This window comes from Drosophila biarmipes, chromosome X (assembly GCF_025231255.1).
Source record: "Drosophila biarmipes strain raj3 chromosome X, RU_DBia_V1.1, whole genome shotgun sequence".
In the NCBI taxonomy this organism is placed as follows: Eukaryota; Metazoa; Arthropoda; class Insecta; order Diptera; family Drosophilidae; genus Drosophila; species Drosophila biarmipes.
This window is the reverse complement of record NC_066611.1, coordinates 4,488,812-4,516,659: the sequence shown is the minus strand read 5'-3', so window position 1 is coordinate 4,516,659 and position 27,848 is coordinate 4,488,812. Positions and strand designations below refer to the sequence as shown.

Below are 27,848 nucleotides of genomic sequence, written 5' to 3'. Positions count from 1 at the left end.
GCATGCAAACAGGATCTGAGCGTATATTACGTAGCGCCGGGCTTTAAGCCAACATCATTCCCAAGCGAACGGCCAGCGATCAACGTTTGGCCCACCAGCACACTCGAGAGCGATAACGAGCAGCTGATTCCGCCCGATCTTAGCTGATCTTAGCTGATTTTAGCTGATTTTCGCCACTTCCACTATCTGGCCCCGCAGCAGCAGCAGCGGCAAGAGCAACAACAAGGGCACCGCATCGCGTCGCATCGCTCTCCCCCGCAGCAGCAGCAACAACAACGGCCCCACGGCGATCTGTGACAAGACAAGGCAACAACAACGGCCAGCCAAAAAGTGAAGTGAACTCTCGGGCGCTCTCGCCTCTCGTCTCGCCTCGTCGCGGCTCTCCTCTCGCGCCTCTCCCGTCCCGCTGCGTCGGCAAACTTCGGCTCGGGCTTTTCAACTTCGGCTTCTCGGCTCCGGCTTGTAAATTACTTGCAAAGTTAATTTTAGTCTCGGCTTTTAATACCGTTTTAGTGCGTTTTCGAGTTGGTCGTGCGCCTTCCGTCTCTCCGAAAACCGAAATAAAATTCATTCAATCATTTCCAAAACTGAACTCGAAGCCAAGCCAGCGCAGCACAAGAGCGGCCAACTGAATGTGACTTTCCCGGTGACCGCACATCCTCGTGACTTTTTTTTCGGATCCCTTTTTTTTCCAACGGAAATGTAAACCACTCGCCCCAAAGCCCCTCCCAAGCTTCCTGCTTCGCAGTCCAGAACAAAAGCGACAAGGTCCAGTTGCATAACGCCTGATTGCCGAAAATAAAGCAAAAACAAACGACATACAGTCGAAAACAGTAATATCATAATTCAGGCATCCCGCAACGCGCTCACCCACACCAAGGCGACGCCTTCAAAGACGGAAGTGCATTTTTTTTTCGTTAAGCGGCCAAGCAGCGCATCCTGTTTTCGGGCCGTCCACACACGCTCGCGCGCACACGCACCCGAACACACGCGCGCACACAGTGACGCCTGGGAGTCGCTCTCTCGTATAAGAGTCGCAGAACCACAGTAACGGTAAGTCGGGGGGCCTATTTAGCGGTGATTCAAGGATCTGAGCTTTTCGGTATTTTATAAGAGTTCGCTTGTAGAGAAAATACCAAAGTTATACGAAATATTAATAGCACTGCAGAGAATACAGTGGCTGGTCTTCAATTATTTGTAGTATTATTTTTGTATTACGTAAAGGGTAATTTTTTTGTAAATACAATAATAAATCCTGAAAGAACGTTATAACTTGATTCCTATAAATATTTAAATGTAAATTTAAACAAGTGCGAATTGTAGGATATTTTTGCGGTTATATAATTCTATGATTCTGCCATTTTGTTTATTAAAAATATTTTATATCACAAATATTCAACGCATGATAATAATCACAAAACAAGGCTCATATAACGATTATACAAGTGTAAATTCCTTTGAGAACGACCACATTTGTGCAACCTATCTCAGTGCACGTCTTCGCCAGTAACCAAGGCACTTAGCCACCACTTGCAACTATTAATCATTTTATAAAAATACAACAAACCCTCTTGAGAGTGAGAACTCATTTGCAGGGGCGAAAACCCCAAGAGCCGAAACAACTGGCTGTCGCAAATATAAATAAACAAATTGCGTAAACTTTGAGGCTTAGTGGGAGCCAAAACAAAGCGAAATGGAAATAAAGTAAAACACAAATAAAATGGAACCAAACAAGGCGAAAGTGGAAGTTGTTAGGCAATTCTAATGAGCGCCCAGTGGGCGTGGCCAATGGGGTTGTTCCCCCTTGGGTCCAGCGTAGAAGTTGGCCCAGAGCGATCGCATGTGGATTATGCTAGGAATTCATTGTTCACACGAAACATTTGAGTTATGTGCGGCCTTTGGGCAACCCTTAAAAATGTTGAAATACGGCCACTTTGTGTTACAGCTCAATTTTCGCACCCGATTTATTTGTGGCCAGGCTTGCGATAATCACTTTTCACTCGCCTTCGGAGACTTTCGACCGAAGAAAGTGAGCAGCTTTCGAGCGAAGGGCGAGTGCAGCTAATGACACCGAAAACTCGGCAGTTGAGTAAGCGATGCCCAGATAAACTGAGGTCCTAGTGGCTATGGTTGATAGCAAAGCTATCATAACAAGTAAACCCCCATTTAAAGATCTTTACCAATCGATTTTCAAACTGGATCAAGTCGGGATTGGGAGGGAAATATTCGGGTCACGTTGGGTTTTGAAAATCCCATTCAGCCGACTTCCCTTACGCACGCGTCGGATAACTTGGCGCAAATGGCATTTGTGGGTGGTCCACACCCACACGCCCATCTACGGCAGTGTGACGCCCTGTCTCCGATGGATACTTTTTGGGATCGGGGACTGGGAGCGGGCGGGACTCGGGACTTGATTTTGGCATGCGTGATGCAGAGGCACGGGCGTTATTCAAGCGCTGGCCGCGCATGCGCAGCCTGCCAATCGGCGGCGGGCTGCAGGCGTATCTTATGCGGCTTATGCGGCTTATACGGCAGGCAGCTCACATCTGGCGCCCGGCCCAGCATAGAAAACTTTCACTGAGGTCCACGGGCGCGCTGCCTCGCGTTTCGCGGAGCCAGGTCGCATGAAGATGCGTTGCAGGCGGATTTCCGCACACAAATTGCCCGCTTGCAAGGGCAATTTGCATAAATGTTGCGATAACAAATCGCCCAGAAACAACTGCCGAGTGCTGACAAACAGAAATACTAATACTAAGTTCTAATTAAAAGTGCTGGCCGCCGGGGAAAAAACTAATTAACATTTTTCGAGCGGCGCGCGCGGCGCGCGGAGGGGCTGCAAAGTTAAGTAAATAAAGGTGAGAAAATCAATTCATGACGACAGCGGCGAGTCGAGTGCCCACTTGAGTGGAAAATCAATGCACTTCCGCAAAAAAGCGCAAGCGTCGAGCATGGGGCAGCAAACACAGGCAAACACAGATACAGCAGATACAGCAGATACAGCAGACGCAACAGACACAAATCAAACTCTATTCTTAATTATGAAATATTTACGGCTCAGTACGCGGCGCAATTGTAGAAGCCATAACGGTACGGGCTGTAGAACACGGCTCTGCCGGGCTTACTAAGTCTTGTTCAATTATCGGCTTGTTATTATCCAACCGAAATATATAGCCGGGCAATTAATTCGGCGCTTTGCAGGCAATTACAATGGGTTGCCTAATTAAACTATAAACTAAACAATTGCATAACTGAGCACTCGGCGGTGGGAATTTCGGCGCTCCGCCTGCGAGCAGTCGGTAAATATTCCTGATAACAATTGCCTGAGGTAATCTACAGTTTTGTAATTGCTGAAAATTAATTAAATAAATTACTTCATTGCGCTGAAAACATCTTGATCCTACGGCCATCAAACCTTGACGGCCAAGTATCTTTGAGCCAGCTGGAAACTAATGAATACACCGAATGAGGCAGCATAGTTTATTGTTGTGGAGGAATCCCTGGAATGACAGTTCATAAATACCCGTCGCGGATCAGGGCCCGGGCCATAAATACACGCTCCCACTCGCCAGCCCGGCCATAAATCGGGCAGCCTGGGGCAATCATCATTTAAAATAGATGAAAACAAATACCCGAATTATTGTTCTTGGTGACGAACGAGTTTCTCAGATAGTCGCTCGTTAATCAATCAAAAGAATAGCCGAGCGGGCGATAAATATGGCGGCACTTAAGTTGTGGATCTGCCCGGGGAGAAGTGCGGCCTATGGGTTTATATATAGTTCGCCTTTGTTGGTGGGCAATTCCCTTTGTTTTTCGGCACCGATTGTTTCGATCGTCTTCCTATACACCTGCAATACACCGTATTTACTCCTTTTTGGGGCTGTTGACGTTGCGGATACAAAGCCCAACGAGCCACACTGCTGATATAGCGCCCGACTCCAGATACATTGTATATCTGCTGGCGATGTCGCTGGCGATGTGACAGCCCGGCGGTGAATGACAGCCCCGAGACGGGCAGCTTGACTCTATTACTCATCCGCCCCGTGGACCCACGACGCATCCTCGCTGGCACCGGCAGTGCCAAGTGGCCGGGCAAATATTGACCGCCGCCGCGCTAAGCCGCTGGGCAAATCGAGTTTGTGTAAACTGCAAATTAGCAGCGCCGCCAGAGCCAAACTGGAGCGTCTTCTGCGTTATCACTTCATTAGAGTCGGCAACACGGCAAACAGGCGCGCCCATCGCCCCATCGTAGTCACCGCCACCGCCATCGCGAATTTGAATCTAGACATCGGCCGTAATTAGTGGGGCGACTGCTCGATTTGCATTTTCGGCACTGTCTGCCCTACTCCGCTGCTCTCGGCCCGATGAAGAAGTCAGCGAAGCTGGCTAAGACGTCACCAACAGGGCCACAAGGCGGCTTGGCAGTCGTGCTCGGACTGTAGAATTCGCCGAAGTCCATGTGTGCACGTAGTCGTCTTGTTCCCGGAATTCGTTATGGCATGGCTAGGCAAGCAGAGAAGTATCTGATAAAAGGCGCCTCTTATTCACCTCCTTCATAACGCACTCGCTAATCCCCGCTTTTATTTATTGCACAATTTGTGGCGCCCTATGTATTTACTTTGCTTTAATTGTAATGTTTTACGTACACTCGGAAGGCTGCTAGATAAATTCCACGATTTAAGGCTCTGGATAAGCGGTGGAGGGCAATTGCATTATGACACTGATAAGGCTTCGTTTGGGCGCTCCTCAAGGGGTGATCTCTTTCAGGGGTACCTCATGGCCAGAATGAAGTACATTGGTAATGCTTAAGCTATGGATATCACCACTCGTTGATGTAGAACCTCGGTTCTGGCTGAGTCTCTGAATGACCATCATTTCAGTGACTAAGCCCGAGTGAGTATATCCGTAGACCCCATTGCATAAGCCTCGGCCAGCCGCGATCGGTGACAGAAATAAGGCCCAAACTTGTTTACATCGAATATGAATATGTGGACACACACGGATCACATGTGCAGTGTGTTTGTGGGCTCCTTTGTTGCCGCCGACGAGTTTCTTCTGTGAATGAAAACATGGCACCGCTGTAACCTCTAGAATCGGAGTCTCAAGGCGCTGGGAAAACTTCCAAGCCCGCGTCGAAACTTTCCGTCGACAGGCTCCCTGCCACAGGGGGGCTCCGGGCCCGAAGCGATATGGGGGCAATGGGGGCGCTCAGGAGGAGCACGGTAGCCAACGATCAGTGCCGCGATAAGGCGCGCTGCGAGTTTTATGATCAGGTTTTATTGTTATTTATAGCCAAATAATTACCAGCTCCCCGCGATAAGGCCGCCGTATGGCCGGCCACGTAGCTGACGAGCCCGAATCCGAATCCGACTCCGAATCGGAATCGGAATGGGAATGGGAATCCGGGGGCGGGCGCACAGCGCGCAAAGCATCCAGATAAGATACTCCCGGCCCACTCGCATTTCATAATATCTGCGAGTGATATGATAGTGCTAGAAGCGACTCAATGGCAAACATTGAACTTTGATGTGCTCTGCGATTATATAACACGCTCATTATGCCCCATTATGCCCCCTTTCTTCGTTTTTTTTCTGTTTTCGGCACTTCGATCGACCGGCTTGGGAAAGACCCGTGTTTTGCGACGCAGAAAAGCAGAAAAACACGGACAGAGCGCAGAAATACCGCAGAGCCGAACAATTGGGCTCGAGCCGCAGGCTGGGCAAACACTTAAGGCCCAGGGCAGAGGCGGATTTGGGGTTTTTGATTTATTCGTCGAACCAACACAGCCGGACAGGTGACAAGGCACTATTCTAGCCGGGCTTTGGTAGAACTGCCTTGTGACAGCCCCCCCGAAAGTATCTGACAACCCGTGGCCATTAATTTGGGATTATTTGTACCCGAAAAGCTGTTGCATTCTTATGTAACGGCCGTACCTTTGCGATTTCTGATTTATTTCGCTACGAAAATAAAAGCAGACAGGTGACAAGGCACTATTTTCCACCCATAATCTCTTCACGCCAAATTCTTGCCGAAAATACATTTCGCGGGCAAAACAATGTGGGTTAAGTAAAGAACTCGGTCCGTGCCGCTCGCCCAGTCGCCTCTAATTATGGCTACGACCGTAGAGAGCCCGAAGCGGAAGTTATTATGACAGATAAAAAACGGGCAGAGCAAAAAGCCAGAGCAAAAAGCCGGGCCAACATGAAAACGACAACCGACTGAAAACGAAACTGCGGCGGGCAGGGTAAAAAACTGAATTGAAATTGAAACAGAAACAGAAACAGAAACTGAAATAGAAACAGAAATAGAACAGAATGAAAATGAAGCTCAATGCAATGCTGTGTCAGAGCACTTTTCCACTTTTTTCATTATTATTTTTGTGTTTGCCGAGCACACGGCTGCCACTAATTGCATTCTAATCGCGGACGAAGGTCTCGGTCTTGGCCATTTTTAGTTCGGTGCGCCGTATTACGCGCTGATTCGTTGGCCTTTTTGTTTGTTTCGCTCATTTCTCGCCGCTCGCCGCTCGCCGCTCGCTGCTGCGGCAAGCAGTTGGCCAAGATGTGCAAAAGCACACGCGGCGTATGAGCAATGTTTGCCCGGGCAGCGCACGCTGCGTATACTTGATGCGAGGAGCAGCGCCTTTCTCTGGGCGAGTGCAGCGCGCATTTGTTTGCTGGGCCCGCCGCAGAGCACCCAAAATCGCCGAGGGGTGTGCTCAGCAGGAAACGCCAAGTAAGAGGCGGCGCTATTTTTGGGCCCAAGGAACTTGACCTTTCGCGCGGCCATTGCCGAGTGCCGCAGTGTTGCCCTGAGACCAGGCCGGCGCCCGTCTTCTAGAACCTTTCACTTTCGCCCGCACCTGCCGAACGCCTTCGAGTGCCGGATTTTCCCCAGACCAAGAGTCTCTGCGCAGCCGGAGGCACTTCCTCCCCGGGACCTAATCCCGGCTGTATATTTATGGCGCATTTTACGGCACCCCGCTCTGTGAGGAGCTGCTGATAGCGATAGCAATCGGTCGATTTACGGCCGTGTGCGCTAATCTTTACGGCCGCCGCCAAATCAATCAATTTAAATTTGATTAAGCCGTGATTTCTGATTCCTGCGCGCGGGCCTATAAATATGGCAAGAGTGGCATGTGGCATTTGGCATTTGGCATATGGGCAGTGGCACATGGCATCTGGCCCGTATGATATACGACGGGCACGGCGATTACAGCCCGGTTATACCAATGTAGTGCTTTATGGCCAGCCAAATCACGCGAACCCACTCGACGGGGCTCCAATTGGCCGGCCGGAAACTGGCTAACCGAGCCGTAGTTCGTATAATATCACAACAAAATAATGCCCATATATAACATATATGGGGTGCGGATGGTGTGTGGCCGAGGGACTCGGGAAATCATTGTTATTAATACGATTATTGTGTGCACAGTTGCGTGTTAATTTCGCTGTGATTTCGCCTGGGAGAATCTTTTTTCGCCCACCCCCCCAGGCCCGCTTATTTTCTGTTTTGTTCTCCGATCTCTCTGACTTGCGGCCATATATCTGTCCGTTTTCGCCGCTTTTTCCCATTTTCAATTTGGCCTGACACAATGCAAATGACCACGCCCCCGCCCCCGCGCCGCCCCCGGCAGATTAGCTGTTATTAGGGCCTCGTTATCGAATCGCAAAATCAATCCGCCTTTGTGGCGATCTCGTTGACATTCGGCCACAATTAAGAGCCAAGATTTTAATTATATCGCACAGAGATATGGCCCAGTGTGCGGGCCGCGTTGTTATTAAGTAATTGTCGTACAATTGCGCTGGCCCGGTTCACTCAACTCGGCCGACGGCCAGCAAAGCGAAACCGCTTTGGGGCTTGGGCCAAGTTTGAGGCTGGCCGCCTGCGCCCCTCTTAACCACCTCTTAGTGGCCACTCTTCCCTTATCAATTTCGTCGGCTGGCGAACTCCAATTTCCTGTAGAAACATCTCGTAGAACGCCTAATCGCGGCTGGAATTCAACCCGCCGCAGTCTATCCGCCCAGAGATCTACGCGGATCGCGCATACGCCGTGTGCGCCGCAATCTGCAAGTCCCCTTAGACAAGTCGTCGCTGGCCGCCGGCCGTTGGTCACTCGAGCGATTTGTGTTGTTGCCCTAATTAAAACCTATATGCGCGCCTCGAGTGTCGGACACTCCAGCAGGGGAGTGAAATCAGCGGCTAAAAATATTGGCTATAAATAGGCAAGTGCGGGCCCAGAAACCAGTTGGGCTCCCGGCTCCCAGCGCTTTTTCGGCCCCCAGGAGGTGCAGGCACGTGACCAGCCATGTGTGTGTGGCCACTGATTGCTTCACTTCACAATGAGAAATCCACAATTTTAATTAACCAAATATCTGCAGAGATAGAGGTAGCCAGGAATAGGCGGTGACTCGCGACCCTCGGGATCCCGTGAGTCATTCACACCTCTACACTTCCCAGCGAGCAGCTTTTCCTGTTTGCGCCCTCTGCCAATGGCTCAGCCTTCGGGTTTCCACGGCTGTTGCAAGGGGTGATAAGCCGTCCCTATCAATCAGCCATTGACTTATGTCGATGGCCTCACGCGGCTTTAGGGCTTAGGCACACACCGAATCGTAGATTAATTGCTTTCGAACGATCTATTAGGGTGATACGGCGGTGGTAAAGCTACAGGGCGGGGTTTTCGAGGGGGATCAAAATGCATTTATTAAGCACACCCAAAAGGCACTCACTGTTTTGGCCATTTTAATGCGGCATTAAAGGTGCTTGTAAACAGGTAATTTGTAATTTATTAGAGCATTCCACCTCGAGACATTCAGATCATTTCAAGGCAGAGCTTTCTTCAACAATTCTTAATCAGCCATGTTTGGGAACATATTTCTACCGATTTATAAGCCTCTTTGGTGCTCACATAAGCCAATCTTTACAGATGATTTTCTCTGCCCTCGTGGGTTTATTCAAATGCTCGCCAATGCCAATCGAAGTGTATTGTCTTGGCATTTGTTATTCGGCTTTTTGGGTCGCAAACTGGGTCAGCCGAATAGCGATCGAGCTGGCTCTTCCCTGCGGGCCAGATCCGCTTTGCGGCTGGTGGCTTTACAGCCGACTTGCGATGCGGTCGGCGAGTGAACAACCCAGGCATGTGTCAAGTGCGATACCCTTCGGCGCGGGCATCATGCTTTGTTGACACAACTGCTGCGCGCCGACTGTGTGCCGCGCTTTATGGTCTTTTTTGGCAACTAATCGTTATGCTATAGCCAGCTGCACTGCCAGAAAATCCCTACAGTTTCTAGATAATACAAAAATAACACAAGCATTTTCTAAGTCTACAAACTTTTAACAAGCACCATATAAGATGAAGCACTTTCAGTGTAAACCCAACGGATACATATTATTGATCCCCAATTAAACCGCTTTAATGCCTTCCGTTTCTGACAGTGCACTTTACTGAAACACTGATCCCTATCTGCGGGGCAATTTCATCCGTCATTCTTCATTAGCGCCTGTCACTCGATTCTCGACTCTCGAGTGGCCGAAATTATTGATATCCCGATACACCGCCGCCCCTTAGTCATAGCCACTTGAGCCCCTCGAGCTGGCGGCCATAAACCGGCTGGCTGGCTAAACCTAGGCGAAACAAAGGGAAACGGTAGCCGGTGGTAAAAAGTCCCTAAAATCCGTGGACTCAGAGCTTTATGGCCCGGTTTTCCGCGTAACTCGGCCGCAATCATCGGGGAATCGACGAGTATTTACGATCGCCGGCATCGCGGCATCACGGCACCGAAATCGGAATCACAGTCCACATAATCACGCGCTAATAACCGCGATAAGTTGGCCACAAGACGGGCCACCGAGCGCCGCGATAGGATGAGCCATTAGCCACCCAAAAACCCAGAACCGCACCACCAAAGAACCAAAGAACCCAAACCACCCGAACGCCCTTCGATCGCCCCACGGGCGCGTTTATTAATTAGAATTTATAGTCCGGTCATTGTCGCGTCCATATAGAGACAATAAATAGCCGCTGCATATGTTGCTGGAACTGGAACCGCCCTATCTTATCGCCCCGGCTCAGCTCTTCAGTTCCTCAAACGGGCTTTCGACAGGTGGAGAGACCTGCCTATCCCCCAGGAGCGGCTGGCCCGCCAGATCCGTCGAGATCTGGCCGATACCGAACCGATTAGTTCGTGGTATCGTTTATCTCAAAGGGTTCTCGTGAAGAGGGAAGACAACAAAGTACTTCAGGCTCGGGGTTTAATAGTAATTGGATTTTCCAGTTCGGGGAAACTCATAAAAAAGGCTGCTATGATGTGAATATTATAACATTTTAAAGCTATTAGATGGAAATATTTTTTAAATACACAAGATTCTTAATCTCATAGATAGAATTGTATCTTGTCAGATTTCCCAGTTTGGGGAAACTCATTTAACTCGAAATTGGATCATTTGAATATTATATTTCAAAGATATTACCTTCGTAAGCACTATCTATATTTATTCCCCCCACTCAAAGATAGAAATGTATCTGCTCGGGGAGAGGGTTCTCGCGGGTGAACCGCTCCTGGAGCCGGCCACACGCCCCGTGGGCCCTCGCAGATTGGGCCGCCACGCCCACCTGCCACCCAGTGCACACCGGCCGCCGCTTCTTCTCGCCGGCGGCTATCTGCGGAATTGGCAAGCGCGAATCTGGCCAAAAGAGCTGGCCGAGTGGGCGAGGAAATAGAATGTTATACGTGTGTGAATATAATATGCGGCTGGGCGGAGTGGTCGTCGCCCTATCTCTATCTCCGTCCGATTATTTACAGTTAGCTCCGGCCAGGCGATAACCTTGCCCACATATATCTTGGCCAGCTCTTGGACCGCCTCGCGATTACCTGGCGGTGGCGGCGACGTCGGCAGCGACGCCTGCCACTAATCACTCCAATTAGCTAGAAAGTGCTTTTCGTTTTAAATTCGCACGTTGTCGCAGTTTCTTGGCATTGTACTGCGAGGCTCTGAGACAGCCACTTGGCCACTTGGAGTTCCCTTTTGTTTGGCTGCGACCCGAGGTCCCAAGCACCAGGCACCCAGAGTTCGAGATTCCGAGTTGCCGACTCCCCGAGTTCCGTGTCCCGAAGGATCCGCCTTTTTTTTCGCCCGAAATCGTGAGTGTGTCCCTCTGAAAAGTGAAGATCCTGCCAAAGAGCCGAAACCGCCAGCTAATAAAAGCTTATAAACACCATAAACCCAGTTAATCGCAACGAAGCGAGACCGTCGCAAAAAACGAAATTCGAATGCACGAAAAATAACAAATTGAACACAACCGTAGTATGTAGCAATAAAAATCAAAACAGACATTTGCAAGCCGACAAACTTGAGTTACTCTACAGAGAAATAAACACACAACTCGTTGAACAAGTGCTATAAAGTATACGCTTTAAGGTTTTCCACCGGTGCCGTAGATTTTTTCGATTCCGGAAACCGAAACGTTTCCGTGTGTCTGGGCGAGAGTCTTAGGTCTTGTGTGGAAAAACTAATATTTTCCCCAACATTTGTGTAATATTTATGGTTTAATTTTATTTACAAAGTGCAGATACCTATTTGAAAAACTTAAAAAATGTTCTGGAAGCTATTTAGAAGTTTAGAATTTTTTTTAAATATTCTACCTTAACAAATTGATTAAATCATATGGGGTTTTTACAAGCAAAGGTCAAACTCCACCGCCCAAAACCCTCTTCCCCGAAATGCAAGGTCAAAAAAAGTTACAGATCTTCAAGTACTAAAAACCCATCTTAGGGTATTCCCAAAGCGTGCGAAACGCGGGCCAGGGAGGCCGCTCAGGTGAAGGGCCCGTGGCTAAATGGCAATGTTAAATGGGCGAGCGGGCAACAATACTACTTTTGGCACCAGCCAATTTGTAGGCCACTTAAGTCCCGATCTACGGGCGGCGAAGATAATGCAGATTGTCTATAGTCGATTTCGAAACGGTGGAAAGGGAAATGCGGCGACGGCGACGGCGATGGCGACGAGTCGTGTGTTATGGAGTTCCCGACTTTGATGAGTGCGTTATTTCGCTAGAATAATAATTGAAATCGAAATGCTTTTTTTAATGACGTTTGGCGCGTGTCGCGTTTTTATATGTGCACGATATATATAAAAATTAAAAAAATTAACCCACACGCAGCCGCCATAAAAATCTTTGGCTCTCATGTGGAGAGCTGGCAATTGCCGGCCAAAAGCGGCTAGTAGACAGTATATACATATAGTATATAGTGGACATATGAACCCCCTTATATGCGACTTATATAAGCCCCGCCGATGCATCACCGCGGGAAATCCGCCGAAAGTGTATTGGCCGTCGGCTAAGGGAGGCTCGAAAAACCAACACGTGCTGGCCGAATATTCTGGCATTCCGCTGGAGTACATATCGACGTGAATACATTTTTCCCAGCTGTTTGGCTCCAAGATAATTAGCATTAGGCGGCGGCGAGTTTGTTGTGGTGACGTCAGTCGATCGCAGATCGCCAGTAGCCAGTTCTTTATGGGTTCTATTAATTATGGCCCGGTTCCGTGTGATTTCGCTTCTGGGTTCCTTCGTGAGTGCCAAAAAACACCAAAACTACGTCGTACTATCTGACGTATTATCTGCGATAATAGCCGAGCCGAAGCGGAGCGAATCGGCCTCAAGCCCTGACTACACAACAGATACTTACGCCCCATAGCCGATTATGGCGAGGGATATGGGTGGCCCCTTCAGTCGCCCTTTTCCGCCCAGAAAGGCCTGTAAATATTAGATCAAATGCAGACTCAACTGTCACTGCCGAAGTCACCTGCCAGTGACTAGTCACCGATTGCATCATGACCAGAGCAGTGACTTTTCAAATGCTTGGCACTGCAGTTCGGGCATCATTATGGTCGTAACAAGCCGTGCTTGTCTGTGGATTGATGGGGAAACGAATAAGCGATACAATTAGAAACGCTGCCTAACTTTACGGAGGTAAATGTCATGGCTAAGCCAATCACTTCATTAGGAAAATGCCACTCAAGGGTAAATATGGGAAATACACCTTACATTTCAGAAGTAATCCAATAAATATTGGCCCGCAAAGTAACAAATAAATGACTTTATAGCCTGTCATAAAATCTCAATTAAAAAATTTCAAGAACAGTGACGGCGAAAGCCCCAAAAAAGTTGCATCAATTATCGTCTCAGTTTACGAAAAAGCCGTAAAAATGCACCAAGTTCTAGGAAAAAGATAATAAACTCTCGTTCGGCAACAGTTCAGTGATCCACACGTGACTTCGGACGGCAGTCACCGAGCTAGGCCATCGATATTTCTGGTCCATATCCTAATCGGCGCTGAGAGTCGTTTCGTTTTTGTTTTTTGTGGTCCCTTGCTTAGCATAAATGAATATTAATTTATGGAGAATTGTAAAAGGAAACCGCACCCGGCGCCCATTATACGTCGTAAAGCTTCGAGCAGTTTATGCTGGAGTTTTGTTTATTTCAGTTAGCATTGTTATTATCGTTCATTTTCGCTGTTTATTTCCTCTGAGAATTTCTATGCCAATGTCTGGCCATAAAAAGCTTACCCAATTTTTCGTATTATCATTACTGGTTTTTGCGAGTGTGTATCTGATATTTTTGCTGTGTCGTCGGGGCTTCATTGTGTTTTGTCGCTTCAGTTGAGGGGCCTGAATAATAGTTTCGGATACCGCCTAATATGCAATTAATTGGACATGAACTTGAACCGCGGCCGCCGCGGGGGCGGGCGACGTCAATTATTAACAATTAGACAATGGCAAAATTGGTAGCCAACCGATGGGAACGCGGCCCAAATGGATGGGGAAGACTTGGCCAGAATGCTTCTGAATCTCAAACAGACTCGCAATTGTTCCTGGGCTACAAATGTGTGTACAAACTGCCAGTCAGTCAGTGCCATCAATTTGCCTACGAAATTTGCAACAATTATGGCTCGGTCCAGGCTCGATGGCGAAAATCTTTCTGTATTGAAGTTATTATTATTATTATTTTTATTGTTATTGCCCCCGCCGAATACACTCACGTAAATCGGCGGGGCTTTCGCACACTCGCACATCGCATCACATCGCAAATGGCTTTATAACCGTCTAATGGTGTTACATGTCCTTCTCTTCCCTCTTGCAGCCCACTCTTCCCTCGGGTTAATTGATTAACCAGGCCCAGATACATTCAGCCGGGAGCGGAGAACACAAAGAGCCAGCAAGATGACTGGTTTCACGAACGCCGGCTTCGAGAACGACGAGCCCGTCAAGGTGAGTGTTCCGTGGTGCCTTTTTGGCCGGGTCTGGATTCGGGGCTCTGGATTCTGGGTTCCGGGGTCCGGGGTCCCAAGTAGTTCTCTCGCCGGCGAGTGCCTACCTGGCAGCCACCTCCTCATTCATCTTGAGCAAGTGCTGGACACGTCAACGCACCCATAATGAAATCACCGGCCCACAGCCCGCAGCCCACAAGTCTTGTAAACAAAGGCAGGCCAAAAGAAATCACGGCACAATGCTCGTTATTTCGAGTTCTGCATAACTAAGTGACAGCTCTCCCCCAATTATTTTGCATTTGAAGGCAGCAGGAACCCCCATACCAAAGATGGGGCGGGAACCCCAGTCATTTACTTAGTTCGGTTGGTCGATTACCAGCTAATTCCTTGTTTTTTCCTTATTGCGTGCGCCAAGGCTTTCGCAAGCTGCCCCCAAGGTTCCTGAGTTCCAGCAGAACACCCCACTTTATCGCTGTAGTACCACCCATCATTCAGCGCTCTATGCAAGTTTTTTTAGCAGAAGAGATCCATCAGCTGGTTAATTGGGCTTAGTAGGGCAATTACAATAGAATCAACTAGTTGGCACCTAGTTGCCTCGACTGGTTGCCAGCCTAATTCGTTTATGGCCCCACCAGCACATGGGAAGTGGCTCCGATTGGTTCGGCTTTAGTTACAGAAAGAACTTGGCACCTTCTGCAGGGGACTGGAGTGGAAATACCCAACCCATTGGCCCGCGCCCAGATCAAGTTTCGATCGGACTGCCCGGGTTTTGCCCGGGCGCGCATAGAACTCTTCGAATTGACCATAAACGGGCCACTTGAAAATTGCTGTCACATTCGCACATAGTTGGCCGACTCGTTTTTGGCATTCATTCATGCGGGGAGTGATACAGCCGCACGGCCCATGGGCTGGATTACACTTATCGAGTGTCTGGCCCCTGGCTTCTGTGCGGTGCTGTATTGTTTTGATGGCGGGCTAATGACTGTGTTCGCCTTCGCCGAAGAGACCGTGTTTTATAATGACACGCGTCGCAGTTTCTACGATGGCCCCGCCGGGGAGGAAGTGTCCGATAAACCGAAAACCCGGGCGCACCGCATTTCGTTTGGCCACTCCTTGGCTCTTAATGAGGCGAAATGAATTTCACCTCAAGAAACCAAAACCGAAGACCGAAGACCGAAGACTGAAAATCAACAGGCCAGAGATACAAGCCGAACGACCCACGCGAGGGGCAGGGGGGCGGAAGAGAAATGTGACAGCAGAAAGCGCTCCCCACACACACGTTTATGGATGTGTCTTGGCCAGCCAGCTGATGGCCCCCGATTTGGCCATAAATAAGGCGAGAGAAACAGAAGAAACCCAGCCGGGCGGGCCAGCAAACAGCAACTAACGACGGGCACTAACGTATTGCACAATTAAGGCACCGACGAGGTTTCATAATAAAATATTGCCAATTTACAATGGCCCACCCCCCGCCAGAGACACCCGGCCCCGCCCTGTAATCGGTTCTTGGGAGACACCGCAGCCAAACCCGTTTTCCCCGTCTTGGCCAGCGCAGAACGCAGCAGCCGAAAATAACACAAGACTGCAAAAGAAACCGGAGAACGTCCAGGCGGCAGTCTTACAACGGCGGTCAGCCGAAAAGATATAACATCTTTTGGGAACTCCCTACCTAAGATACTTTCCCAGATGCTAAGGAGTCTTCAAGATACATAACCCTATCTTTCATTTTGTTCTTCACTTATCTCATAGCTTGATTTCAAGATCAATCCTCCTACCATCCTCTGCTGCTGATCTCTAATCATATTGTGATGATATTACGAGGCTTATGTGCCTTTTGAGGCCATTCTGCTGGCCGCTGCTGTATGTAAGGCACCTAAGCCAAATGGCATGTAAAACGGCGGGGCGAGGGGGTTTCGGGGGGCATGTGAGCAGAGCAAACACGAAACGTGCCGCGTTTAAAAATAAAACGCAAATCTCGTGCGGCGCAGCGCGTGCGCAACATGTTGCAGTAGGTCGCTGGCAACATGTTGTCGGACTGTGCACCGGGAGAAATAAAATGTGCTTGGGCCACATCTTAGCTTCAGCTTGAAAGCAGTTCGTGGTTACAACTTCATACAGTATATTAAATATTAGCAGATTCGTCTCTTTCTGTTAATTCAAATTTGTACTTTAAAAACTACTGTAAATATTTAAAATAGTACTTGATTTTTTCATAATTGCTTGTGCTTAAATGTGATCATTTTTTAAAGAGGCTTGTACGCATTTCTCCCGGTGCACCCGAGCAAGCACACACGAGCAAGCCAACACACACCTGCGGCCACACTCGCAGCGACGGCCCGCTCACCTGGCCGCTTTTAACTGGTTTGCGGCGGTTTTTGTTTGTCTCGGTCTCAGCCAGCGGCGTCGCCGCCAACACTCTCGCATATCATTATGGCCCGTGTGCACTGGCATTATTATTACGCGCACTTGTCCCAAAGCTCCGCTTGCTGTTTCTTCGAAAAAATAGAAAAACCAGCGACAGCCAGGGAAAATGGGTGAACAAAATTAAATATCAGCTGTTAGCGGGAAAAGCATGCCGCGCACACACGGCAGACAGGCGAACAGGCTCGCACACCTGCAGAAAAGGGAAAAACAAACACAGACAGTCGAGAGTGGTTTTCCAGTTGGCTTTTTGTGCAGCGTCATGATGTTGCGCCTCGGCTCACCAACTTGCCACAGCCAGCCCCATTTAACTGCGGCAGTTGCAGTCGAGCGCAGAGAGTCCCTGGGGCAAGCCTTTCGCTGGAATTCTCAGCTGCAATTAGCAGGGAAGCGCGGCCTCCGACCAACTGGGCCTTAATTACCTGGTTTTAGGGCTCACTTCAATGCGCTAAGTGTACCCCTTTGCCGAATCGCACCACTATTAAAGTGTAATGGACTTTTAAGCCACCTTTTAGCGCCGAACACAGGGCGTATGCGCGATGTCCGAGGGCTCTCCTGGCTCTTTTCACTTGGCTTTTTATTCGGCGTCTCTGCGCTTTTACTCGCTAATAAAGTGCGATTTTTAAGAGTTCCCGGCATTATCTCCTTTCTTGCCGTGTGTTTGCTGACGCTTTAATGGCTTGCCATTTTGCGCGGCTTTTGTTTTTAATAAAAATTTAAATGCAATTTTATTATGCTGATAAGCAGCGAGGGGATTTTTGCGTCTGCGATCTGTCTGCGATTTGCATACAAACGGGGTTTCTACAGGCCGTTCTGCCGATCTGCCGATCTGCCGACCTGCCGACCTGTCGATTTCCTCAACTCCAGAGTCGTGTGAACAGCGGCCACTGCTGTGTGCTGTAATTAAGTGCACATTGTTGCCAGCAAGTGGCGGCAAGACAGTCAGGTGCACGAAGAGGCGAAAAATTGTAATCGATTGGGCACTTGCATAACCACGCGTGCGGGTTAAACCGCCCCTGCGCAGGCGCGACGCGACGCCCCTGGCTGCCGATGTAACCTTCTGGCCCTGTGCGGTGCATGCGAAATCGCCATTTTCGGAGTGGCTTTGGGCCCGGGTCTTGCTCTCGGTCAGTTCTCGGGACCCCAGCGGGCTCTACGGGCACTGTGGGGGCCGTTGTGGAGGTGATACGGCCGATACGCAGGCGATGGAGGCGAAAACGGGACGCGCCACGCATGCGCAATGCCAAAAACGCGCGCGAAACGCGAGCAAAACGCGTGCGGGCTTTTTAAATTGATTTCGGATCGGTCCAAATTTTTCCCCCTCGGGTTTTTTTTAGAAACTAAAAGCGTAAAATGCGCCAACACATAAATAATTAATTGCTGTGTAGTGTGTGAGCCACAAACAAGACCAGAAAATGAAAGCTGCGGGCGGAAAAGACGAACTGGGAATGCCCTAAAAATATTATAATACCCATATAGATTTAGAATTAGCAAATTTAAAACTAAAGTAAAATATTTTAAAAAGTTTTTAGTTATTTTCTACCATCCCCTTTCTCTCCGTGCACTTTACGCGCCGCAGAAAATAAGTTTTGATTGTCCGGCATTTAAATAAATTTGCTTAGCATCCGAAGGCAGAGCAGAAAGTCAACGCTGCTCCCAAAATGCGGCGATAAGAAAGAAAGTAGGATCATGATCACCCATCCGCCGCCCCTGCCTGGCTGCACTCCTCGAGATCGGAGATCCGAGATCGGCGGCCACCGAAAACGAATACCGATCTGTTGTTGCCACTTTGCTTACGATATCTTTTCTTTGCTTGTTTTTCGTTTATTTTTAGCCAAAAGCTGGTTTCGAGCCCGACACCGCCTCGCTGCGAGAGAAAGTTGTGCTGAATCCGGGCGAGAAATGGCGCATCTTAAAGAATATCTCGATCATCTCGATCGCCTTCATGGTGCAGTTTACAGCGTTTCAGGTGAGCCCCAAAACGTTGCTTATCGCTGTGAAGCGGTGATAAGTTAGGTGAAGTCATGAAACCAAGCGTTTTTATGTAATGTGCACTTGGTCTGTTATATAAGTAACATTAATAATATTTTACCAAGGTAGTATTTAAATACTATCTATGAAAAGCATGCTTGAGACGATTTCGAAACCACTTGCTGATTGGGTTTCCCATTCCAGGGCACGGCCAATCTGCAATCCTCCATAAACGCCAAGGACGGCCTGGGCACGGTGTCGCTGAGTGCGATCTACGCCGCCCTGGTGGTGTCCTGCATCTTCCTGCCCACGCTGATCATCCGGAAGCTGACGGTCAAATGGACCCTGGTCTGCAGCATGCTCTGCTACGCCCCCTACATCGCCTTCCAGCTCTTCCCGCGCTTCTACACCCTGGTGCCCGCCGGCATCCTGGTGGGCATGGGCGCCGCCCCCATGTGGGCGTCCAAGGCCACCTACCTGACGCAGGTGGGACAAGTGTACGCCAAGATCACGGAGCAGGCGGTGGACGCCATCATCGTGCGGTTCTTCGGCTTCTTCTTCCTGGCCTGGCAGTCCGCTGAGCTCTGGGGCAATCTCATCTCCAGCTTGGGTGAGTTGAACCCGCGGGTTACTATCAAGTCAGCAAAGCACAGTAGCAGGCGCTCTGCGAAGGCACGAGGTTCCCTTTAAAGACGGCCATAAAAATTCCAAAATTCCCTGACAATCTTATCGAGTCGTAAAACTGGAAAGATTGGCAATCTCTTAAATTATTAAAGCATTAGCTTTTGATTTGGGCAGCTACCGGAGATCATAAAACTAGAAACTACGTCATTTGATCATGATTACGGGGCACTTTTACTAATCCCCGATAGCCGGAAGTCTAGAAACCGAGTAAATTAGTTCAGAAACTGGTGGTTCAAGTGGGGAATATATGGTTTCTCGCCTAATATTGACGTTTCGAGCCCCACTAACCTGGTATCCCCTTGCAGTGCTCTCCAGCGGCGCCCATGGCGGCAGCAGCAGCTCGAACACGACCATCAGCGACGAGGACCTGCAGTACTGCGGCGCCAACTTCTGCACCACCGGCAGCGGCGGTCACGGCAACCTGGAGCGCCCGCCAGAGGACGAGATCTTCGAGATCTCGATGATCTACCTGTCCTGCATCGTGGCCGCCGTGTGCATCATCGCCTTCTTCCTGGATCCCCTGAAGCGTTATGGTGAGAAGCGCAAGGGATCCAACTCGGCCGCCGAGCTCTCGGGACTGCAGCTGCTGTCCGCGACGTTCCGTCAGATGAAGAAACCCAACCTGCAGCTCCTCATCCCCATTACCGTTTTCATTGGCATGGAGCAGGCCTTCATTGGAGCCGATTTCACCCAGGCGTATGTCGCATGCGCCTTGGGAGTGAACAAGATCGGCTTTGTGATGATCTGCTTCGGAGTGGTGAATGCACTCTGCTCAATCCTCTTCGGGTCCGTGATGAAGTACATCGGACGCACGCCCATCATTGTGCTGGGCGCCGTCGTGCACTTCACTCTGATCACCGTTGAGTTGTTCTGGCGCCCCAATCCCGACAATCCCATCATCTTCTACGCCATGTCCGGACTCTGGGGAGTCGGCGATGCCGTCTGGCAGACGCAGATCAACGGACTGTACGGGTTGCTCTTCCGCAGGAACAAGGAGGCCGCCTTCTCCAACTACCGCCTGTGGGAGTCCGCCGGCTTCGTGATCGCCTACGCCTACGCCACCACGCTCTGCACGCAGATGAAGCTCTACATCCTGCTGGCGGTGCTCACGCTCGGCTGCATCGGCTACGTGATCGTCGAGATCCTCTACAGGAAGAAGGTGAGTCTGGGGGCAGTGTTGTTGCCAGGGAATCGATGCCCAAGGTGGATTTTAGGTATTCGCTTTTGCTTGTAGTTCCGATGGGAAATCATGGGAACCATAAACTTAAAATGTTAATTAACCTTTTTATTTATTTATAATTTCCTTCCTAATTTGTTAGTCATTCCCTATCCCATTTGTTTGTTTTTGGTTAAATGTTTTTGTGTTGCAATCGATTTTTCCTTGTGTAGTGTGCCCGAAAGTATGCTATCTGTCGATATTTTATTACAGAGAAAAGGTTTTACCGGAAGTTATAGGAAGACCACTTTTAAGAAGTAATTTAAAGTATACATGATTATTTTTCTATGACTCTTGTAATTCTGACTATAAAATAAGACTTTATCGTGTTGTTTCACATTCTAAGAGATCCATATTTTAAATACCCCAAGAAGTAGGCCATCAAATTTGTATCTGCCGCAAACTAACCATCTTTCGTTGTCCTTTGCAGCAACGCAAGGTCAAGAAGCAGGAGAGGCTGGAGGCCGCGGAGAAGGAGAAGGAGGCCGCCGCCGCCGCTGCTGCCGCCGCCGCCCTGGCCGCCGCCGAGGCAGGACCTGGTGGCGTCGAGGAGACCGACGACGAGCTGGACGATCTCGAGGAGGACATTGTGGTCACGCGCCTGTAAATGTTTTATTCTCCCCCAAGTACACCCCCAAAGCCCCACAAGTCCCTCACACACCCCACATTCCATCAAGTTATCGATAGATTGAACGAGAGCGACAGAGAGTAATATCAGGAGCGTCATCGATCCAAATGCAAAAAAGACAACAAGATTTAAAGAACGAAGGTGGAAAGTACTATCGATAAACACTAAAACTAGCATGCCTATCGATCGACAAAAACGCTCCGTGATCGATAAACAATACCAACTAGCGCCGATAGCCGGCCGGAACGCGTTGCATACTTTTGTGGTTGTAGTTTTGTAATAGAACATTTGTACCCCTCACCCCCGGAAACCCGCTCCTGCAAGAGAAAAACCATTTAGCTCAAAGTCCAACCGAGTTTGGCTTAACTTTAGTTTGTACATACAGAGAAGAGATCGAAAAGGGCGAAATGCAAATAATGCAAAGGCAGTGAGAAACCCCGAAAATGCAAAACTTTTGTGTGTTAGTCTAGGCGTAAGCACACTTGTACTTAGTCACTATGCACGCCTTAGTTTCAAGTGCTGATTTATCGATACATACTTATCGAAAAACAAGTGTAGGTACTTTGTCGATGCAAATTGGCAGAGTCGTTCGCTTGTTTCCAAATAGGTACGCCCCGAAAGCTTTCACTGGTGAAATAGCAAATAGATGTTTGAAATTCAGCGAAATGTGATGATCGATAAATTAGGACTTGAAAATAAAACGTTCGTAGGCACTTGGTATCACACAACCATACAAACACGCGCACACACCTACACACGAGGCACACACACTGCAGCAGTGTGTGTGCTTGCGATGCCTAACAAATTGTTATTTTATTTTAAAACGTATTTTAACTATAGTCTATCCCTAAACGAAAATTGTAACATCCCCCTTTCTTGTAAATTGAGTTTTCTGCTTTCTGTTTTTTTGAAAAGAAAAACGTGATATTCAACACACGCCCACACGAAACACAAGAACAGTCACAAAAAAAACAATTATATGAAAATAGTCAAATTTGTAAAGATAAAAGAAACTGGCCTTAATAAGATATATATTTAAAAAATATATATACTATAGATCAGTGCAAAAATGAAAAACAAACAGAACGAAGAGCAATTAATTAATATATAAAAATATCTTTAAATAAAAAAGCAAAAAATCTAGTAGGCAAAATGTTATATACACATTTTTTGCTCAGTATTATGTTTTAAACTAAATTTAAGCGAGTTATTGTTTCCTGTTTATATTTTTTTCGTAAACCCTATTGTTACGATTTTTTGTTTTTCAATTTCGAGTTTGATTTTTCTTATTCTTCAACAAACTCCCTGCGATGGCAATTAAGATTAAAGAGAAATCTAATGGTATACCATAAACACATCTACAAAACAATATATATATATTTTTTTCGTTTTATTTAAACGTTTTACTTAAATATTAATGGAAAAAATACACACACAACACATTTGTGAGAAAAAAAAAATTACAATAAATATTTTTCTTTTTTTTTTTTGCTTAGCCTGTTAAGTAGTTCATTATATTATGTAAAATATATAAATAAATAAATGAATATAAATCTAATTAGAATGAATTCTCTTACTGGGGAAAGTAAACGTGATTTGGTAAAGTTCTGTCGTCACGCCCTAATTGGCTAAAAGCGTTTTCCCAACGGACGACACGTAAGCGCAGCTAATTTCTAATTTCTACCTATACCGACGTTTCGAATTATCAGGTCGATTGTTTGATACCGAGTAATAGGTTTTCTTTACTTCTACATCATGCTATGGATATATTAAGTGATTTTGTGGTGGTTTAACATTCTCTAACATTGAATAGTATATGCAGTCTTAATAATTGGATAACGAATATCTATTTATGATGATACATTTGCAGAAAAAAAAATGTAACACAATTAGTTATTTTGGATGAAGAATAGCATTTCAGATTTCAAAGCATGCGTTCCAACAGCATGCATTATTATTGCAACTGCTCCTTTTTAGTAGGAAAACTCAACACAAAGATTTTAAATTATATCAAATGTAGTCTTCAATTTATGCTACGAGTACTGGACTTTGAAATGCCAGCTAATTAAGTCTAGATGGAGGTCAGCTGTCCTTAGAGGACGATGGCCTCTTCCTCCTGGTACTGCTTGTTCTTGCGCCGCCGGTTGGACTTGATCTTGCTGAGCACACTGTACGCCTGTTGGATCTCGATGAACCGCTGGTGGGCCTGGGCCCGCAAGCCCTCATCCTTGACCTTGTCGGGATGGTATTCCTTGGAGAGCTTCCTGTACGCAGCCGTGATCTCCGCCTGCGAGGCGGTGGCACTCACGCCCAGCACCTTGTACGAGTTCCGTTCGCCATCCACGTCCATGCTCTCGAACACCTCCTTCCAGGTCTCGTACCAGCCGTGATGCTGCGCATAGTTGTAGGTGTCCTGCAGGGCCTGCTTCAGATCCGTCCACCAGGCGGAGGCCAAGAAGTTGTGGATGGCCTCATGGATGGGCACTTCGCCGCCGTCCTCGTCCGAAATGGTGCCATTGAAGTACAGGAAGCTGCCCCAGAACGCGCAATAGATGATAACGGCGGTGGTCAGCTTGAAGGTCCTTTCCCCGGCGCTTCCACGTCGCGGCGGAGTCCTCCGCCACTGCTTGGACAGTCCATCAAAGGTCAGGGCCGACACGAGCCCGGTGAGCAGCAGGGAATAGGTCTCGTCGTATATCAGATACCTGGCCGGATACGCCAGATAGGCGGCCAAAAGGCAGTGCCACCACACGCCCTGCTCCCGGCCAATGTTGCCCACCAGCCAGACGCCCAGCGAAACGAAGAGCGGTATCGCCCAGTGCAGGAAGCTCAGGTCCCAGCCGCCGACTAGCGTCTCCGGGATGGCCATGGAGCACACCTGGCCGAACAGGTGACCAATCATCACCTGGCCCACGAACCTCTTCGAGGAGTACGTAGGTTTCGGATAGGCCTGCAGCTTGGCCACAAACTCCTTGACGAATCGCGGGTCTTCGTTGGCATCCCGCACATACTCGGGGATCAGGAAGAGCTCGCCCATCCATCCGATGCCCATGTAGCCGCCCAGGGTGCACCACCAAATGAAGGCGTGGCGGTCGCGATGCAGGTACAGGTGATGCAGACCGAAGATGCCGCCGAAGAGCCAGCAGAGATAGGCAACCACCACCGATTTCTGGGGCGGCAGCACATTCACCTCCTTGCTTTTGCCCTTGCCCTGGATCTGGGTGCCATTGGCCTTCGGTTTTGGGGGTGATCCGCTGGGAGAGTCGTTGGTTTTGGCGGGGGACGCCGTCTGCTTGATGCCCATGGTGCTCCAAGCGGAATTCTACGATAAAAGAGGGTAAAAACTGTATTATTAAATGGGTATGATGGAACTCGAGAGCCTTGGGTGGTACTACTTTCACTAAGGAAACGTATTTTCCATGTAGTCTGATATAAATATAAATTATACTATTATATTTGGGAGTCGGCAGACTGTTTCTCGAAATTAAAATATTAGATTCTGCTAAAACGTCTGCAGATGGGTGAGATATCTTCAAGAAATAGGTCTACAAATGGTTGGTCCGACAAACATTATAAGAAACAAAATTCTCTAGCATATTATTTAAATAATATTAGTAGAACGGTATTTGATTTTGCCTTTTTTTTTTTTAAAGAGAGACAAAATATAAGCAGTGTGGAGTTATATGGGCCTAAAACACAACTTCTGGGTCACTTTCGGCAGGAGGCACTTACCCACTCTCAGTCGACCTCAATTTCTTGTGAAATTGTCGCTGCGCATGCGCAACTTCTTGGCCACGACTGTAAGTGCGGTGGAAAGAGAGGGACGAAAGACGCGGCGAAGAACTTTCTCTTTTCACAAATTCTACGCACGCAGCCGCAGCAAAAGCAACAACTGGAACCACAGGCACAACAAAAATTAAAACGTTTACTGATCCTATTCGTATGTGAAATAGTTAATTCTCGATTCTCAGTAAAACAATAAATGAAACAACTCAAATAAACGCAGGGAAAACAAATCTGTTGTTTTGCGGGCCGAATTAAAAATCGAATAAGAAATTCTGCTTTCAGTCTGGTGTGGCCAAAGCGCGGCACCGAAAAATACCGCGGATCTAAATGTACTAAAAAGTAACTTTGGCGGTATTTTTTTGCGCACGAAAGAGATTTAAGTTTTAGGTCGGTTATTTTACCCATATGAATTACTTTTCTATCTTCAACTAATTATGTACATAAAACAGAATTTTATTCAGTTATTTTTAACTATTATAAAAAATTGCACTTCTAATCTTCTTATATATATGTATATAGGCAGTTCCAGGGAGTCGCTCGGTAAGTTTTTTAAGTTTTAAAATTGGAAAAACTAATTCTTCTGTGTCCAGGATCTTTATATGTTTTAAACTTTTTCTTTCGAAACTTTTTATCTAAGGTAAATTATAGAACGATTTTTTTGGCTTAGTAGACTTTTTGAAGGAAATTCCCATTTAAAATCCCTTTTGTTCTCAAAAAAAGGCATTTAAAAATGAAATACTTTTATTAATTCTCGGTTTTTGTTTTTCGCTTAATATGGCATACTTGCATATTCTGCATGGCTTACATTACAAAAAGAATTTTTGTTTTCGATAATTTGACACATTATTTGAGCTTTTACAATAAACTTAGCCTATGATTAAAGTAGAATAAAAACCAAATTATTGGGGTTATCAACTAAAATTGTTATGAGAAATTGTTGACGACAAATGTCTAATGAAAATCTTTTGGAGATTTCGAAGTCATCAATTCTTAAGAAAACAGGAAACATAAATTAGTATCTTGCGTTCCTAATAACTTCTTTTCTATCTTCGATATCTCCAGAAAATAATCAGCACACCTGCATACTTGTGTTGTAATACTTTCCTTTAGGATTAATAAATAGACGAGACAAAAAAAAAACTCCTATCCGTTTAAGAGCTAACTTTCCGGAACCAGCTCCGGATTTAGATGAGTGTAGTTGCTGGTCTCGATCGGTCGCCGCTTAGTTGTTCTTCTTCTTAGGCTTCTTGGGATTGCGGGAGCGCGACTTGGCCTTGCAGAGCGGACAGATGGGCGCGTTCCGGTGGATCTGCTGGTGGCAGGACAGACAGGACTTCATCGGCGGCGGCTGCTGGCGGAGATTCACGTTGAAGTCGGAGCGGAACGAGGGATGGTGGCCGATGCCGATGGAGGGCGATTGTTGGAGTCGATTGCTTGGTGGCGGCGGCGGAGGTGGCGCTGAGAAATCGCCCTTGCCCAGACGCACGGCAGCAGCGGCCGCGGCGGCGGCGGCAGCAGCACTGCCCGCTCCTGGCGGTGCGGGCGGCATGAAGGCGTGACCCGGATTCCCGCCGCCAGCTCCGGCGCCTCCCACGGAGCCGCCGCCTCCGCCCGCTCCTCCGCCACCGCCGACGCCCCCCTGGCCACCGGCCGAGGGCAAGGCGGTCACCGTGGCCTCCGGCATCAGGGGATGACGGGCATGCGGACGGGCCAGTGATGAGGTCTGATTGACTGAGGCCGCCGCCGCTGCTGCAGCAGCGGCTGCTGCCGCCGACTGGGCAGCCACCTTGAGGAAGTTGGTCTGAAAGCGGTCCTTCGAGATCGGACTGCCCTCCTCCTCGTGCAAGTCCCTCAGGGGACTCAGTCCGAGGTAGTCCCGCCGCATGTGGTCGATCTGGTACTTGAGCGCCAAGTACTCCTCGTACACCCGGTTGGCCATGTCGAAGGAGCGCGTCTGGTTCTCCTTCGTCTGCTTGATGATGTTCTCCATGTCGTTGATGTCCGCGTGGATCTGGCGCAGCTCCTCCACGTGCGACATCTTCTCCTCGAGCAGGTGCTCCATCTCCTTGCGGTACTCCTCCAGGCACTTCTCCTCGTCGTCGCTCAGCTTCACCTCCTTGATGATCCGCACCTTGAGCTTCTCCAGGGACAGGGTCTTGTCGCGAATGTCCTTGATGGCCTCCAGTTTGGCGTAGTAGTGCCGCTCGTTCGAGCTCGAAATCTCGCTGGTGGCCATTGTGACTCCCGGACGCTCCGTGTGGTACTCTTCGGCTGGAGTGATTTTTATTTTCGGAAGACTCGAGTGCTCTCACTTAGCCCCCTCCCCTGGCCGGATGTTTATCTCGCACTCACTCACTAGCCTAATGGTTTCTGATGGGGATTTTCCGCTGCTCCTCAAGCATCTGATGCAGTGGATTCGGTTTTGGGCAGTAGTCCTGGTCAATGGGCCGCTTTTAATTTACTTCTTCCCTGTTTTTTATTTTTTCGCTTCTCTGTTTTGTGTATAGTAGTTAGTGATGCGCAATTATCTCAGTGTTTTCGTTATATCGATACCTGGCGATGAATCGATGTTGTAAGAAGAATCGGCGGTGAAAAAATAAATACTAATGAATTATAAATTTATAAACTTTGTTGATTTCGAATATGGTTGCTCGACATTTTCATTATTACCAGTCTCAAGAAGTGATTTACCAGCACAAACAGGCACTGTCGGCTTGTCTATCGATGGAAGGTTCCAACACAATAAATCCATGTATATTTTCACATGCAAGACAAATTATCATAATTATTTTAAATTAAATATTGCTTAAGCTTAGTATTCAACCCATCAAAAAGTCGTCCAAGTCGCTGTGTCAGCCAGCCACATTAATCAACA

At 48.1% G+C, this 27,848-nt stretch overlaps 3 protein-coding genes across 4 annotated transcripts; 1 reads left to right on the top strand and 2 right to left on the bottom strand.

Moving 5' to 3' along the window:
- The first annotated feature begins 59 nt into the window (after positions 1-59).
- Positions 60-22,089, top strand: LOC108033152 (UNC93-like protein). Of its 2 annotated transcripts, none has more exons than XM_044092789.2 (6): positions 60-1,053; positions 14,141-14,268; positions 18,523-18,657; positions 18,864-19,269; positions 19,649-20,502; positions 20,990-22,089. In XM_044092789.2, the coding sequence occupies exons 2-6, from the start codon at positions 14,221-14,223 to the stop codon at positions 21,164-21,166; spliced, it is 1,620 nt and encodes a 539-aa protein (XP_043948724.1). In that variant the 5' UTR covers positions 60-1,053; positions 14,141-14,220; the 3' UTR covers positions 21,167-22,089. The 2 variants fall into 2 exon arrangements, with proteins under 2 accessions (XP_043948724.1, XP_016962867.1); XM_017107378.3 differs by lacking the exon at positions 60-1,053 and adding an exon at positions 10,992-11,138.
- A 473-nt stretch (positions 22,090-22,562) lies between these two features.
- Positions 22,563-25,260, bottom strand: LOC108033221 (dnaJ homolog subfamily C member 22). Its single transcript, XM_017107484.3, has 2 exons — positions 24,920-25,260; positions 22,563-24,509 (listed from the first exon to the last, which is right to left on the bottom strand). Exon 2 carries the CDS (start codon positions 24,489-24,491, stop codon positions 23,280-23,282), a length of 1,212 nt encoding a protein of 403 aa, XP_016962973.1. The 5' UTR covers positions 24,492-24,509; positions 24,920-25,260; the 3' UTR covers positions 22,563-23,279.
- Positions 25,261-25,696: 436 nt separating this feature from the next.
- Positions 25,697-27,510, bottom strand: LOC108033220 (zinc finger C4H2 domain-containing protein). The gene has a single exon (XM_017107483.2). The coding sequence runs from the start codon at positions 27,207-27,209 to the stop codon at positions 26,196-26,198; it is 1,014 nt and encodes a 337-aa protein (XP_016962972.1). The 5' UTR covers positions 27,210-27,510; the 3' UTR covers positions 25,697-26,195.
- Between the last annotated feature and the right edge of the window lie 338 nt (positions 27,511-27,848).